We start from the raw sequence: 13,668 nt of genomic DNA on the forward strand, positions 1-13,668 counted from the left end.
CCCCTCCCCCCGTACCCCTCCCCTCTCCCCGTACCCCCCTCCCCTCTCCCCATACCCCCCTCCCCTCTCCCCATACCCCCCTCCCCTCTCCCCGTAACCCCCTCCCCTCTCCCCGTAACCCCCTCCCCTCCCTCCGTACCCCCCTCCCCTCTCCCCGTAACCCCCTCCCCTCTCCCCTTAAACCTCTCCCCTCCCTCTGTACCCCCCTCCCCTCCCACCGTACCCCCCTCCCCTCCCACCGTACCCCCCTCCCCTCCCCCCGTACCCCCCTCCCCTCCCCCCGTAACCCCCTCCCCCCGTAACCCCCTCCCCCCGTACCCCTCCCCTCTCCCCGTACCCCCCCCCTCCCCTCTCCCCATACCCCCCTCCCCTCTCCCCGTACCCCCCTCCCCTCCCCTCTCCCCGTACCCCCTCCCCACTCTCCGTACCCCCCGTATAGCCTCAACAAGACGTCGGGGCAAGTGCAGTTAGCGAGTCGCACCTATGAAGGCCGGCACGGCACGCGAGGGGAGGGGGTGGGTTTGCATGCACCACGCCCGACCGCCTTCGTCTCCCCAGTGGCGATGTCTAATTACGCATCGCACCAGGCGACTCGTTTGCTGAGACCGAATTGACCCTGGGGTCGGCCCAGGACCGGTTCATGTGACCGGTCCTGGTGTTGGTGGCCGTGGGCAGGAATCGAACTCGGGTCTCTGCCGGGTCTCGGATCTCAGTGCACGGAGTGTGACGCTTGTGGGGCTGGGCTGGCAGCTCGCCACTGTACTTTTCGTGTTTCGTTCTCGAACTCAAAATAGTACCGTGATTTGGTACCAGAAAAAGCTTAGAGAATAATGAATGGATAACACGCAAGTTTCTAATTCATCGTTTTGCTTGAGTTATCTTTTTTTCGTAGAAATATCCTTATTAGAGAAATAAAAACATTCTGCAAACATGTTTCATTTTTTTTTGTCTCGGATTGACAAAAAAAACATTTAAATCCTAAGTGGCATAATTTCAACACTTTGATTAAAAACGTTTAAAACTCTCACTTGTTATCAACGGCGGTGGGTTTTTGAGAAGGGAATCTTGCCAGCCGTTTTAGTTCTTGACAACTGATGCGTTACATTCCTGTAGACGCATTTACATAAGGCGGTAGAATGAGTATCAGAAATTAAGAAGCTTAGCCTCTAATTAACCTGAGTTGGTACGAAAATAGAACGACAAAATATCCCCATTTTCGTACCGTACCATAATATCGTACCGTGCTGCCACCGTTGACGTGGGGTAACGGTCAGCACCCTGGGCATGCAACTTAGAGGTGGCCATTTAAACTCCATCTCCAGGGGCAGAAATTGAAACATCAAGGTCGCACTCATCACACACAAAGTGCTTGTCACTAGTGAACGATACCTCGCCTATCTCAAGGAGCATAAACCATCATCACGCGCATTCCGATCATCGCAGCGCCAAATTTTGGCTTGCCATCGAACAAAGACGGTCACCCCATCACGCACTTTCTGATGCCATTCTGCGGCCGTCTGGAACGCTGTTCTTTAGGATATTAAGAAACCACTGGAGCTATGCACTTTAAGTATAGATTAAAAACATTTTTCTTTAGAACTGCTTTTTGTGTTTAGTTTGTTGTCCTTCCCCCGCACCTCCGATTACCAGGGTTCACTACGTAGAGTACGAAAGAAGTTCAACATACACACATCATCATGATTATGAGCTTAGCCCCGTGCCTCTGGTGCGATTCAACTCGTAGCAGAATTACAGCAAACTTCATGGGACACAAAATGGTGTAACTTCCAAATGTGTTTATTAGACTCACAATATAATGCACACAGTACCGTGCTACCAGACACATCCTCCGACTCGGTTTCCACGCTGCCAATCACAGACAGGCTTCAATGAACGTCACACTCCCCACCACGATTTCCACCCAGTCCCATTCGCCATAAACATTTTCGGCGCCACCCAAAATGGTTTAGGCCCGGCCTGGGTGGCTACTCGGAGCAAGCGGCTCGGAATCAGAAGGTTGCGAGGTCAAATCCTGGTTGGGGGGGGCAGTTGACTCAGCACATCATCCATGTGGGGTAGATAAAATAGGGACCACTCTGTGGGGAAGTGGCCAGTGGTTGTACGAAAGAGACTTCCCCCCCCTTCATAGGAATGACATTTCCACCACTGGCTCAGGGTTGTAAACAGGACATGAGGACCGCGTCGATGGTCGTTTGAGCAGGAAGCCACTTTGAATAAACTAAAACACATTCAAACCTAAACACACAGCGTGATATCCGAAACCCAATGCAGCATTGCAAGCGGGGGCATGCGGATGTGTAATGCAGAAGTGGCGTGGTACACATGTTTCAGAATGAACAAAACGTGGCTCTCTGGGGCAAGTGAACACCAGGCTGAGACTCCAGTGTAGGTGCAGGCCAATTCCAATCCCAGTAGCCGTACATCCACTGACGTTCGCGTGGTGCTCCACTTCTGTAACCCAGAACTTTGGAGGCAAGGGTTGGTGGATCACGTAGGCACTCGTGAAACTCCCAAACCTGCTGTGCTATGGAGGTGGCCAGGAGACAGCAGACCCCTTGGGTGGTATCCCGCTCGTGTGCGGTGTGCCCCCACACACGCGAGCCTTCAACACTCATCCCGTGATAAGAACACAGATCGCGAACGTTTTGTTGGAATAATAACAACAACAATAATTTTACGGGGGAATGTTTTAATTATCTCTGCGCCAGGTTTGGTAGCATTTCACAAAAGATTTTGGGAGAGTATAAAAGGATCGCGGCCACTGCCTAACGCAAAGGGAGATGCGATTAAATAAGGAGACGGATTTTTTTGGCTCTATTGAAGCAGGCTCCTCCTTAAATGGTTTAATGCACAGAAAAAAACTCACATCTAAACCACAACGCAGTCTTTGTGTGATTAACCAAACAATCCCTGCCCTGCTTTGCAGACTATGAACGGCACAACAATGGCACAGCCGCAATTAAAGTTCGCTTCCTGCCTCTGCATTTCATTCTGCTATTAGATTAATTGATTTTCTCATCATTGGATTTCTCATAATTTCACAGGACAATCAGGGACGTAAAGCTTGAGCAAAGGATCCATCTGCAACAAAGACAAAGGCGCGTGTTACCCGTCGCCACATTACACCTCCGATTAGCACGATTGGCAAAGACGTACGGCGTGAAAGAAGTTCAACATACATACATAGAAAACACGCGGCGAATATGCCCCAGCTCCTGGGCATGGAGCGGAATGTCGGACACCGCGCCAAACGATGCGCCGTGTGGCACAGTCCGGCGGTGGCCGGTAACGTTTGAGCAGTGGTGCGAGTGAAACGTCGACTCACCAGACAGCAGGATCCACTTTCAGAGGTATCGATTCCGCATTACCGCCGGGGGACGATGGCTCGTTGATCGTTTTCGAACTGAGGGAGAGAGGCCACGTGACGTTTAAAGATGTCTAAGACGGGTATCAGACCGTACCGTGGGGTAGTGGTCAGTGTGCTGGACTTGCGATGCACAGGTCACCGACTCATTACAATCTCCCAGCAGGTCAGTTTCAACAATAGGGGCAGGTTTATTAATCCCGCCAGCCTCTGTTTGAACTGGCAACCTGTGGATTCCAAGTCTAGCGGGCACTGCCCACGGCACCACGGCAGCTCCCTTCGCTTTCTCGGTTAAAAGGTACAAGCGTAAAGTTTATCGCTAGACGTGTCTATATACGCGGCTAACCGGTGCCCGACACCAAACAAACAAAAGTTCCGTTGTGCACACATCGAGCGGACTAAGAACACAGCGAGTAGATGAAGAACACGGGGGGAGGACGAAGAACACGGCGAGCAGATAAAGAACACGGCGAGCGGATGAAGAACACCGCGAGTGGATGAAGAACACGGCAGGCGAATGAAGAACACCACGAGTGGTCGATGAACATGACGAGTGGATGAAGAACACCACGAGTGGTCGATGAACACAGCAAGCAGATAAAGAACACGGCAGGCGGATGAAGAACACTGCGATTGGATGAAGAACACGGCGAGTGGATGAAGAACACGGCGAGTGGATGAAGAACACGGGGGGCGGATAAAGAACACGGCAGGCGAATGAAGAAGACCGCGAGTGATCGATGAACATGACGAGTGGATGAAGAGCACCGTGAGAGGATGAAGAACACAGCAAGTGGACGAATAACACGGCAAGCAGATCAAGAACACAGCGAGAGGATCAAGAACACGGCAAGCAGATCAAGAACAATGATGATGAACACGGTGGATGAGCAAAGCGCAGCGCCCACCCTTTCTTGGCGAAGCAGGCCTTCTTGGTGAAGTAGAGGCCGAGGACGACGGCGATAGCAGCAGCGATGATGAGGCAGACAACCACGATGATGATGATGGTCTTGCTGTCATCTTCCTTCACTGTCAAAACAAAACCACGGGGCGCAGGAGAGCTACGGAATCATTTTGCATGACAAATAATCACGCGTGTGCTACATCTGGGATCCGTGCCATCCTTATAGCGCGACGGCTATCGGCGAAGGCGTCGTGTCACACAGACAGGTAGAGCACTGTTGCTCTGTGGTTCTACCTAGTTAATCAACAACTATTTAACTAAAACATTTATAATACTTTACCAGGTAAGGCCGACTGAGCTATGTAGCTCTTTATCAGAAGCGACCTGTCCACAAATGAGAGCTCAACAAAGTGGCTTATCACGTGGAAATTGATAGCAGCCAAATACTCTAAACGCGTGATGTTGATTCAAAATGTGGAAGGGAAAAACCGGAGGACCCGGAGAAAAATACACACGACCACGGGGAGAGAGACACGCAAACTCCAAACATACGGGCGTCAGGGTCAGGATCGAACCCACGACCTCCCATTTTCAGTGGTACCTCGGTATACGTCGTTAATTTGCTCCAGAAGGTAGGAGGACTTATACCGAAAATGACGTATACCAAACGAATTTTTCCCATAAGAAATAGAGGGAAAGGAAATAATCCGTTCCAGAGTATAAGAAATTATATTTTATATGGCATATTATACATTAATGAGTTTGTATAAAATAATTTAGACACTACTTATTACTAAAATGCATACATAAATTAAAATAAATGCATACATAAATTAAAATAAATTGAAACACAAATAAAATTTAACATCACTTTACGTTGCTGAGAGGAGGGTTGTGCACTGAACGAGATCTACAGGCAGACTGAGGAGCAGCGCTTTGTTTCAGTCGTGAACGGGGTATACGCGGGTACGTGGTGACTCATCCCGACCCATACAAGTTCTAGCAAGCGCGTCGTATCCCAAGCAAGACGTTGTATCCCAAAACATTTTGTTCTCGTCAAAACACAACGTATACCAAATTCTACGTATTCCAAAGCGGTCGTATACCGAGGTATGACTGTACCAGACAAAGTAGTTAACATCTCTCCACCGGGCAGTTTTCAAATTGGGACCATGACGTGGGTGCACATGGGCTTGGCTTTACAAACAGAACCACCCTTGCCACCCTCGCTCACCCTCGCACCCTCGCTCACACTCATCCACCCTCACCCACCCTCGCCACCCTCTCCCACCCTCGCCACCCTCACAACCCTCATCCACCTTCGCCACCCTCGCCCACGCACGCTTCCTTCCTGGTGGCCTGCCATTCCACTGAAATTGGCACGTCACGTTTCTTTTATGTTGGTTAAAAAAATATATATTTGTCCGATGATGAACACGTTGAGAAACGAGATGCTGACCCTGCGTCAAGACGAAGGACTTCTCCGCCTCTCCGTGCTGGTTCTTGGCCTTGCACGTCACTTTGGAGGGAAACTTATCGGACAAATTGATGGTCACCCTGCTGATGACGCCCGTTGCCGTCACTTGTTGCGAAATGATGGACTGCTGCAAAAACAGTGACAAAGAAAGGGTTTTTGTTGTTGTTGGGGTTACATCATATAAATATAAACACATTGTTAAACCCGCCCGTCACCACCCCACACGCAGCCAATATGTATGGTTTGTCACGTAAACAAAACGTACCATTATTCTTATTTTTCACACTTTGACACTGGAAAAAAGGTACCCCATGACATAGCAGCTCACCCCGAGCTATAAAGGCTCTGACACGTGTGGCATTGTATCTGTACTGTTCATCTTTTGGCGTTCTCTGGTCTGACACTGGTGAGACTAGGCCATGAAGAAGGCTGTCTCTGCTGGAGGCCAATCCGTTTCAAAGACAATGCAAATATAGATTCAGAGCATGTTTGTTTGCATGTTCACCACAAGTACGTGTGGTTCGTGCAGACTTGATGCCTTGCAAGAGGTTTCTATTTGGTGTTTGAACATCTTAACACCTCCTGTTTTATTGCCAGAAAGGGTAAAACCTGTTCTTATATTTCAAAACGTACCAGTTAGTTACTAGGTGAGCACACCGGCGTCTTGGAGGGTAAACCCACAACATTAATAATTAGAGTACTGTGACTTTTGCTCGTGATTGGGACCAGCTTCATCAGGCGATGTGCCAGAATTGCGATGGTGGGTGCCTAGTGATGGTGGGTCAATGACACATATATATTTATGCGATCTAACCCAAATAGTATAATATTGGTCGCGAAAGTATTTGTGTTAAACTGCTGCAAAACACAGCACGGTCGTGTCACACAGCGGGCTCCAAACTCGTCTGAATTTATCATCGTCAGCGCTGATTATTATTGGATAACGTCACAGTACTCGAATTGTAAATGTTGTGGGTTTACTCTCCAACACACCAGTCAGTGCTGAACTCGAAACAAAAATTGTAAATGTTGTGGTTTCACGCTTCAACACACCGGTGGGCTAAAGCAGTGAACTATTTGTCTTTTGTCAACGTGACACTTTTTTACTGATTGGCCGTGTCGGGTGGTGGAGGGTTACGACACATTTATAAATAATGCGATCTAAACCCAAAAACGTTGATTATGAATAATATTGGTCGCGAAAGCCTACGTGTTAAACTGACTAGAAACTAATTGGCACGTTTTGTTTACGCGACAAACCTTACTAATTGTCTGTGTCGCGTGGTGGCGGGTTTAACGACATTTATATTTACGCGATAACATTGATCGCAAACGCCCTACTATTACGTGTTAAACGTTATTGCGCTCGTTAACCCAGGAAAGCTCTCTGAGTGTCAGGACTTTTTCTTTCAGGAGGGTCCTGCCAAGTCTCACAGGGCTGGCGATGTTGCTACTGCTGCTGTGTAATCCCAAAGGAGTTAATTGCACGACATTTGCGATGTTTTTTGGCCAACAATATACATATTTTATTCGTTTTTATGTTTTAGTCTTGGGAGAAAACCGGAGAATCCGGAGGAAACCCAAACTGAAAGAGGGCAAGAGAACATACAAACTCCACGCAGAGAGAGGTGCCCGAGTAGGGGATCAAACCCAGGCCTTGAACACCACTACTCTTGCGTTTTGTGGGGGCATATCAGAGACTCGCTTTCCTTGGTATAATCACTGTCACGTGAATTACGGGTGCCAGAGAGACGCTGTGATATGGTGAACACGTCCCAGCACGTGTCAACTGCCAGGTGCTTGGCTCAGCGGGCAGAGCCAGCAGCTCGCAATCGGACAGCAGCGATATTCACATCCTGGCTGGCTGGGTTGTCGACTCACAGTCCCATCATCCCTTTGGGGGGGTCCGTAAAGCGAGTACCACTTTGTTGGGAAGTCAACAGTGGTTATTCCACAGACAGATTTACCCCCGTTATAGAAGTGAAGTATTCGGAATGACGGCAGGAAACCACTTGACGGGTAGCACACTTTTTATTAAACCTTGACTTGTCACGATACAACGTGTGGTCACTATTTCTGACACTACACACACTTCACTGACACGTGTAGTGACTATGGCTCACGCTGCATGCTCACACTGCATGCTCACACTACACTCCAGCCCCGTAACGTCCGTGGAGCCTACAGACCCACCCCAGCTTGGGCGTGGGTCACAACCTCTGGGTCCCGAGAGCCGGCCCTCACACGGACGTTCGGCCCCGGGTCCCAGGGTCCCGCCTCTGGGTCACACAGAGCCCCGGCCCTTACAAGGACAGCGGGACTAGGTGCCGCAGGGCCCTATCTCTTCCTCCTCCGTCTTCAGTCTTCGCTGGTCACCAACTCCTCGTGCGCCTGTGCGCACCACCTTATATACCCCCCGCTCTCGGGAGCGCTTGCCCCAGGATCCCATAGCTGTCAGCGCGCGTCACCGATACCCAGCCAATCACTGCCTCATAACCCCCGACCCCACGCTGACCCCTGATCCTTCACCGTCAGCGCGCGTCACCAACTCACACAGCCAATCACTACGCGCTGGCACACGATCCCTACCCCAGCGCGTATCACCACTACAGAAGTGTAATAAAAGGACTCAGACACTTCTTTCTGTCTTCGTGTCTTTTATTTGGGGTTCGCGTTCTCCTTCCCACACGGCACTCCTCCTGAGACTCTCTCCCTGGCAGCCCCACATCTGCCTTCGCTCCCGTAGCCTTCCACGCTCCTGCAGCTCCGCTGCAGGCTCTTGGTACAGCCCTCTGGCTGCTCCCCCAGCAGCTCCATCTCTGCTCCCTGTTCCTCCGTGCGTGGCGATCTCGCCACCTCCCAATGTCAGCCCTTCGTGGCCTCTATGGCTATCTCGCCATTTCCTACCTCAATCCTCCACTCTCTCTTCCACCCCGCTGGCTGGCGCCGTCATGAGCCCCTCAGCCACCAGGCTGAGGCACGGCGACCACCCAACGTGTTCACCACCCTTCACTCCCCCGACTGCCCCAGATAGCTTCCTGTCTCCCCGCTATAACTTCTCCCCCACGTCACCCTGACTCCTCCCTCTCGGATCGTCATATCCGCCCCGCCCATTTACGCCCGCATTACACTACCCTCCCCCGTAGAGAAAATCCCAGCCGTCCTCGGCTGAAACAGAACAAAATAATGCGGGCGAAGGCATCACAATCAGGAGTCCCCCAGACACAACGGAGATTATAACAACAACAACACAAGCAACGAAAGGGGAGGTATCAGGAACTGGAACAGAACACCGGCCTGTCCTCCGCACAACAACAACAAGAATAAGAATGGCACAATGAACAAAAACGGCAACTGACACGCAAGAACGGCCAACGCGCACAACCCAGAAATGTGATGTTTTAGTGCGTGTCCATGTTGCAGTTCCATCCGCTCGGCTCAAGTCCAACGTCAAAGAGCAAGTGGTAGAGCAGAACGACGAACGGTGCTCAATTGCTCCTTCAAGTCCTCATCCAGCTAGCACACCAGGTAACACCCAGTGCGACGGGAGCTGAAGAATCTGTGACGAGAAGGAGAATCCAATCCCCTGAGGCACAGCACAACAACGCACATCCGCATGTCGTACACGACAGCCACCCGGCCTCAGGGTAGTGGAGATGATGTAAATCCAGCCCGCTTAAAAAAACTCCCCATAAATACCCAAAATAACGCAATGGATGCCCCAGTATTTACATTTTAACAACAATATTATTTACACGTGACAACAACAACAACAAAATTTTCTGCTCTTACCCACCAGCAGTCCTCCCTTGAGGACCAGCACAGACATCGCACGTACACAGCATGTACCCACGGTCACTCTCAGCAACCCAACAAAACACCTAATCACACACCCTCGCGTGGAGAGAGCCACGCTCCCCAGCGGTAACGTTTAACTCGCCCTAACCCCCACCGTGGTCGTCAACCCACAGCAACATCCACTGACCATACTCTCAGCTAGTGCAATTTCGGGGATGAGCAGCAACTCGGCCATGCTCCTCCCTTACTATCCCATCAGAGATGGACACACACCAGCCTCGTATAGTCCGATGCTTTATAGCCCAGGGAAGGTTCATCCCCCAGCAATGCCAGACCCCCTGTACTCCCCCCACGGGGCAATGTTCTCTTATAGAGACAATAACACCCTAACCCAGATCCCGTGAGCCCCCGGCACACCAGGTTCAGTCTGCCACCGCACAACTGAACCATGACTCCCCGAGCCATATGAGCACATGGCCCATTAGTTTAAGACATACCACGGAGGTTTCGCCTCCGGGCTGTCAGGTCAGCCATCAGCCATAGCCCGATGTGACCACAACTCGTGCATCACCCAATCAACAATGGCAGGCATAACAGATGGAATATTTGCCCCACCCCGGTTTTTCCCGCGCGCTCAAAATGGCGTCCCCCTTCGCCCAGCGCGTTCGCGCAATCTCTCGCGCGCACTCAAAATGGCGGCCCTTTCCGCAAAGCGCATCGTCGCCATACCCCGCGTGCGCGCAAAATGGCGGCCCAACGTGCGAACACGTGGCCAGTTTTCTCCATTCGTGCACCCCAGCTTCCCTTAGCTGGGGGTCACAAGACGCATCTCCCGTCACATTATAACAACCCCACCAACGATAGACGCACAGCCCCAGCTTGCTGCGCACAGCTGTCATATCGTGGAATTTTTAACCAATATTTTACCAACCACATTAGTTACACAACCCAACTCGCCAAGCAACTCGTGGCTGCATGCGATCAACCGAATACGCGACGCCACTTGGCGCCAATTTACGGTCCCATTAGCATTAACCTTTGAGACACCCACAACGGCGTCATCACGCACCCTCAAAGCGCGCTCTCTCTCTCAAAAAGCGCAATTACCCATAATATACACGAAATCTCGTGTGCACAACACCAATACAACCGAATTTTAGGGTCCCCCTCTATAATATACACGCAATCTCGTGTGCACAACACCAATACAACCGAATTTTAGGGTCCCCCTCTAATTTGTTACCAATTTCCAACAGGTACGCACAATATAATAACAATCCCAATTCCAATAATCAACCACTGCATCGCACCCCATAACCATACAGAACGGTATAACAGCACATGCAATCAGCATATCGCGATCACACGCGCACATTTAAGCACAATAGCAAGCAGATCTGCAGGCAACCAACACACCATTAATCCTGTCGTAACTTTGCAGCAACAACACAATTATTCTCTCTCTTGCAACAATCGCATCGCACACAGCACCTCGCAGCACAATACACCAAAAAAAAATATTTCTTTTTTTTTCCCAATTAAACCCATCACACAAGGTAACCCACAATATACAGCGCAAGATACCCGACGCTCCCAAGTTAATAATTAACTTCACCATCAAGATAACAACTCCACGCAGCAGCCCACACACACAATTTGACACTCAGCAACTACAGCAGACTCTCCGTCCATTCTCAACACACGCACACACTTATATTGACACCAAGCAACAAGCAGATAGCGCGTTCATCGTTATTACACACACATACACACAGTCCGAACCGCGCTCCGCACAATCGAGTCATAAGAGAAACCCAAAATAGCCCCCCGGCCCTCGAAAGATGAGTGAGGTGTGTGTTAAGGCCGGGTGCGTATCGTTATGACTCGCCCGGGGCTGCAGCAAGAAGAGGACGGCAGGGTGGCAACTTGAGACGCCTCGCAGAACTCGTTCGGCGACTTGACGGCTCCGTTGTCACGCACCCGAGCCAGGACGGGAAGCTCCCGCCCCAGCAGCTGCAGCATCGGCGTCTTCTCCTCGCAGCACCCCCTCGAAAAACAGCAGCTCACAGCAGGCTGCTCACCCCGCGGCACCTCCAGATGGCAGCGCAAGGCTGCCTCTCCGCCGCGATGTTGAAGATGGCGGCGTCCTCCCGCCGCGGTGAAGACAAGATGGCGGCTTCCCGCCGTTTTTCCCCTGCCACGCCCAAGATGGCGTCTTCGTGCCACGTGGCAATGGCGCTCACAGCGCAGGAAAGGCAGAGGCCTGCGGATCACCACCGGGCCTCCCCGTCGTCGTCCTCGGCGTGGTGAACTCACACAGTCGCGCCAGCACGATTTTCAAGGTCCCCATCTGCATCACCATCTGTCTCCATCGTAAGTTGGCGTCCTCCGGCACAGACAGGTCCACCGACGCGTCGACACCTTGCTCACCCGGACCCGTACTCGTTCCAGAACGGATCTCCTCTTCCATCGCAGGCAGGTCCACCGTCTGAGGAAGGTCGTCGTCGTCGGATGATGTAGCAGAAATATTCTTTTTTTTTTTTCTCTCTCTCAGTTGTTTTGAGATGCCGTTTCACTTCTGACTCCAGTGTAATAAAAGGACTCAGACACTTCTTTCTGTCTTCGTGTCTTTTATTTGGGGTTCGCGTTCTCCTTCCCACACGGCACTCCTCCTGAGACTCTCTCCCTGGCAGCCCCACATCTGCCTTCGCTCCCGTAGCCTTCCACGCTCCTGCAGCTCCGCTGCAGGCTCTTGGTACAGCCCTCTGGCTGCTCCCCCAGCAGCTCCATCTCTGCTCCCTGTTCCTCCGTGCGTGGCGATCTCGCCACCTCCCAATGTCAGCCCTTCGTGGCCTCTATGGCTATCTCGCCATTTCCTACCTCAATCCTCCACTCTCTCTTCCACCCCGCTGGCTGGCGCCGTCATGAGCCCCTCAGCCACCAGGCTGAGGCACGGCGACCACCCAACGTGTTCACCACCCTTCACTCCCCCGACTGCCCCAGATAGCTTCCTGTCTCCCCGCTATAACTTCTCCCCCACGTCACCCTGACTCCTCCCTCTCGGATCGTCATATCCGCCCCGCCCATTTACGCCCGCATTACAGAAGCATAGAATATTTCCACTGCTGGCCTCGGGAGATGGGGGGGGGGGGGCGTACACAGGAGATGAGCACCGACGCCACGGTGCAGTGCTGCTGTGTGCGTGTGTGCGTTGTGTGTGTGCGTTGTGTGTGTGTGCATGTGTGTGCATGTGTGTGTGTGCGTGTGCCAACTGTGCACAGTAGGGGGTACAGCTAGTGCTACCGGTCATCTCAGTCAGCCAACCCATGGCACTTGGGTCTGTCCCGAGACCTCCTGTCAGCGTGCCTTCAACACTTCACGTGGCCTCAAAGTGCACCTGGCCTAGCACAGGCACCGTGGTGATATCACTTTGTGGCAAATGGAGGGCATTGGTATGTGTGTGTGTGTACGTTGTGTGTGTGAGTGTGTAATGTGTATGTGTGCGTGTGTGTGTGCGAATCTCGCCGGCATGGTTACCGTTCCGTCCGGCAGGGTCCACCGTACGATGGAGAGGGGGTAGCCCAGAGCCTCGCAGGCGAGCACCACCGACTTCTCTGATGGCTGCACGGACACCTCCTCGTTCTTCGCCAAAGCCATCATCGGCTTTCCTGGTGAACACAGCGAGGAATTTTAACGCGTCGGCCGAGCGTCTCTGAATGCATGCTGCCATCAATTCTCACCATTGACTCAACAAAGCGTCTGGAAGCACGGGCCCACCGCACACTCAAAATCAGAATCAGAATATGTATTTATACTGTCGAAATCAGATGAGCTATACAGTAGAACGCACCAGAACTCGAACAAATCGTTGTTCGAACGATATTTCCGAACATTTTTTGCCCCGGAAACCGAACGAAATTCGGAGGTCGAACTGGCAATCGCGACTTGAAAGAACCTGTACGGCTGAGACGCATATGGCCAGCGTGCATGATGCTTGCCCAGACAAAGGTTTTACCACCTCTTCCTCCTCACCACCTTCCACTCAAGCCATCAACTACAGGTAAAGTGAAGTTCAATGTTCATTTATTTCATTTATTCAATATA

The 13,668-nt window shown here is 51.5% G+C and overlaps 1 protein-coding gene across 1 annotated transcript in view; it reads right to left on the reverse strand.

Moving 5' to 3' along the window:
* Window positions 1–1,779: 1,779 nt before the first annotated feature.
* The window catches only part of LOC133341991 (CD166 antigen-like), a 30,004-nt gene continuing 18,115 nt past the window's right edge, over window positions 1,780–13,668 (reverse strand). The window contains exons 11-15 of the mRNA XM_061550842.1: window positions 13,102–13,232; window positions 5,749–5,893; window positions 4,294–4,414; window positions 3,347–3,424; window positions 1,780–3,102 (exon numbers count right to left, since the gene is read on the reverse strand). Coding sequence (XP_061406826.1) covers window position 3,102; window positions 3,347–3,424; window positions 4,294–4,414; window positions 5,749–5,893; window positions 13,102–13,232 — 476 coding nt within the window. The 3' untranslated portion in view covers window positions 1,780–3,101. The remainder of the gene's footprint in view (window positions 3,103–3,346; window positions 3,425–4,293; window positions 4,415–5,748; window positions 5,894–13,101; window positions 13,233–13,668) is intronic.

Source organism: Lethenteron reissneri, chromosome 13, assembly GCF_015708825.2.
Source record: "Lethenteron reissneri isolate LAM-NWPU_2019-01 chromosome 13, ASM1570882v1, whole genome shotgun sequence".
Classification (NCBI taxonomy): Eukaryota; Metazoa; Chordata; class Hyperoartia; order Petromyzontiformes; family Petromyzontidae; genus Lethenteron; species Lethenteron reissneri.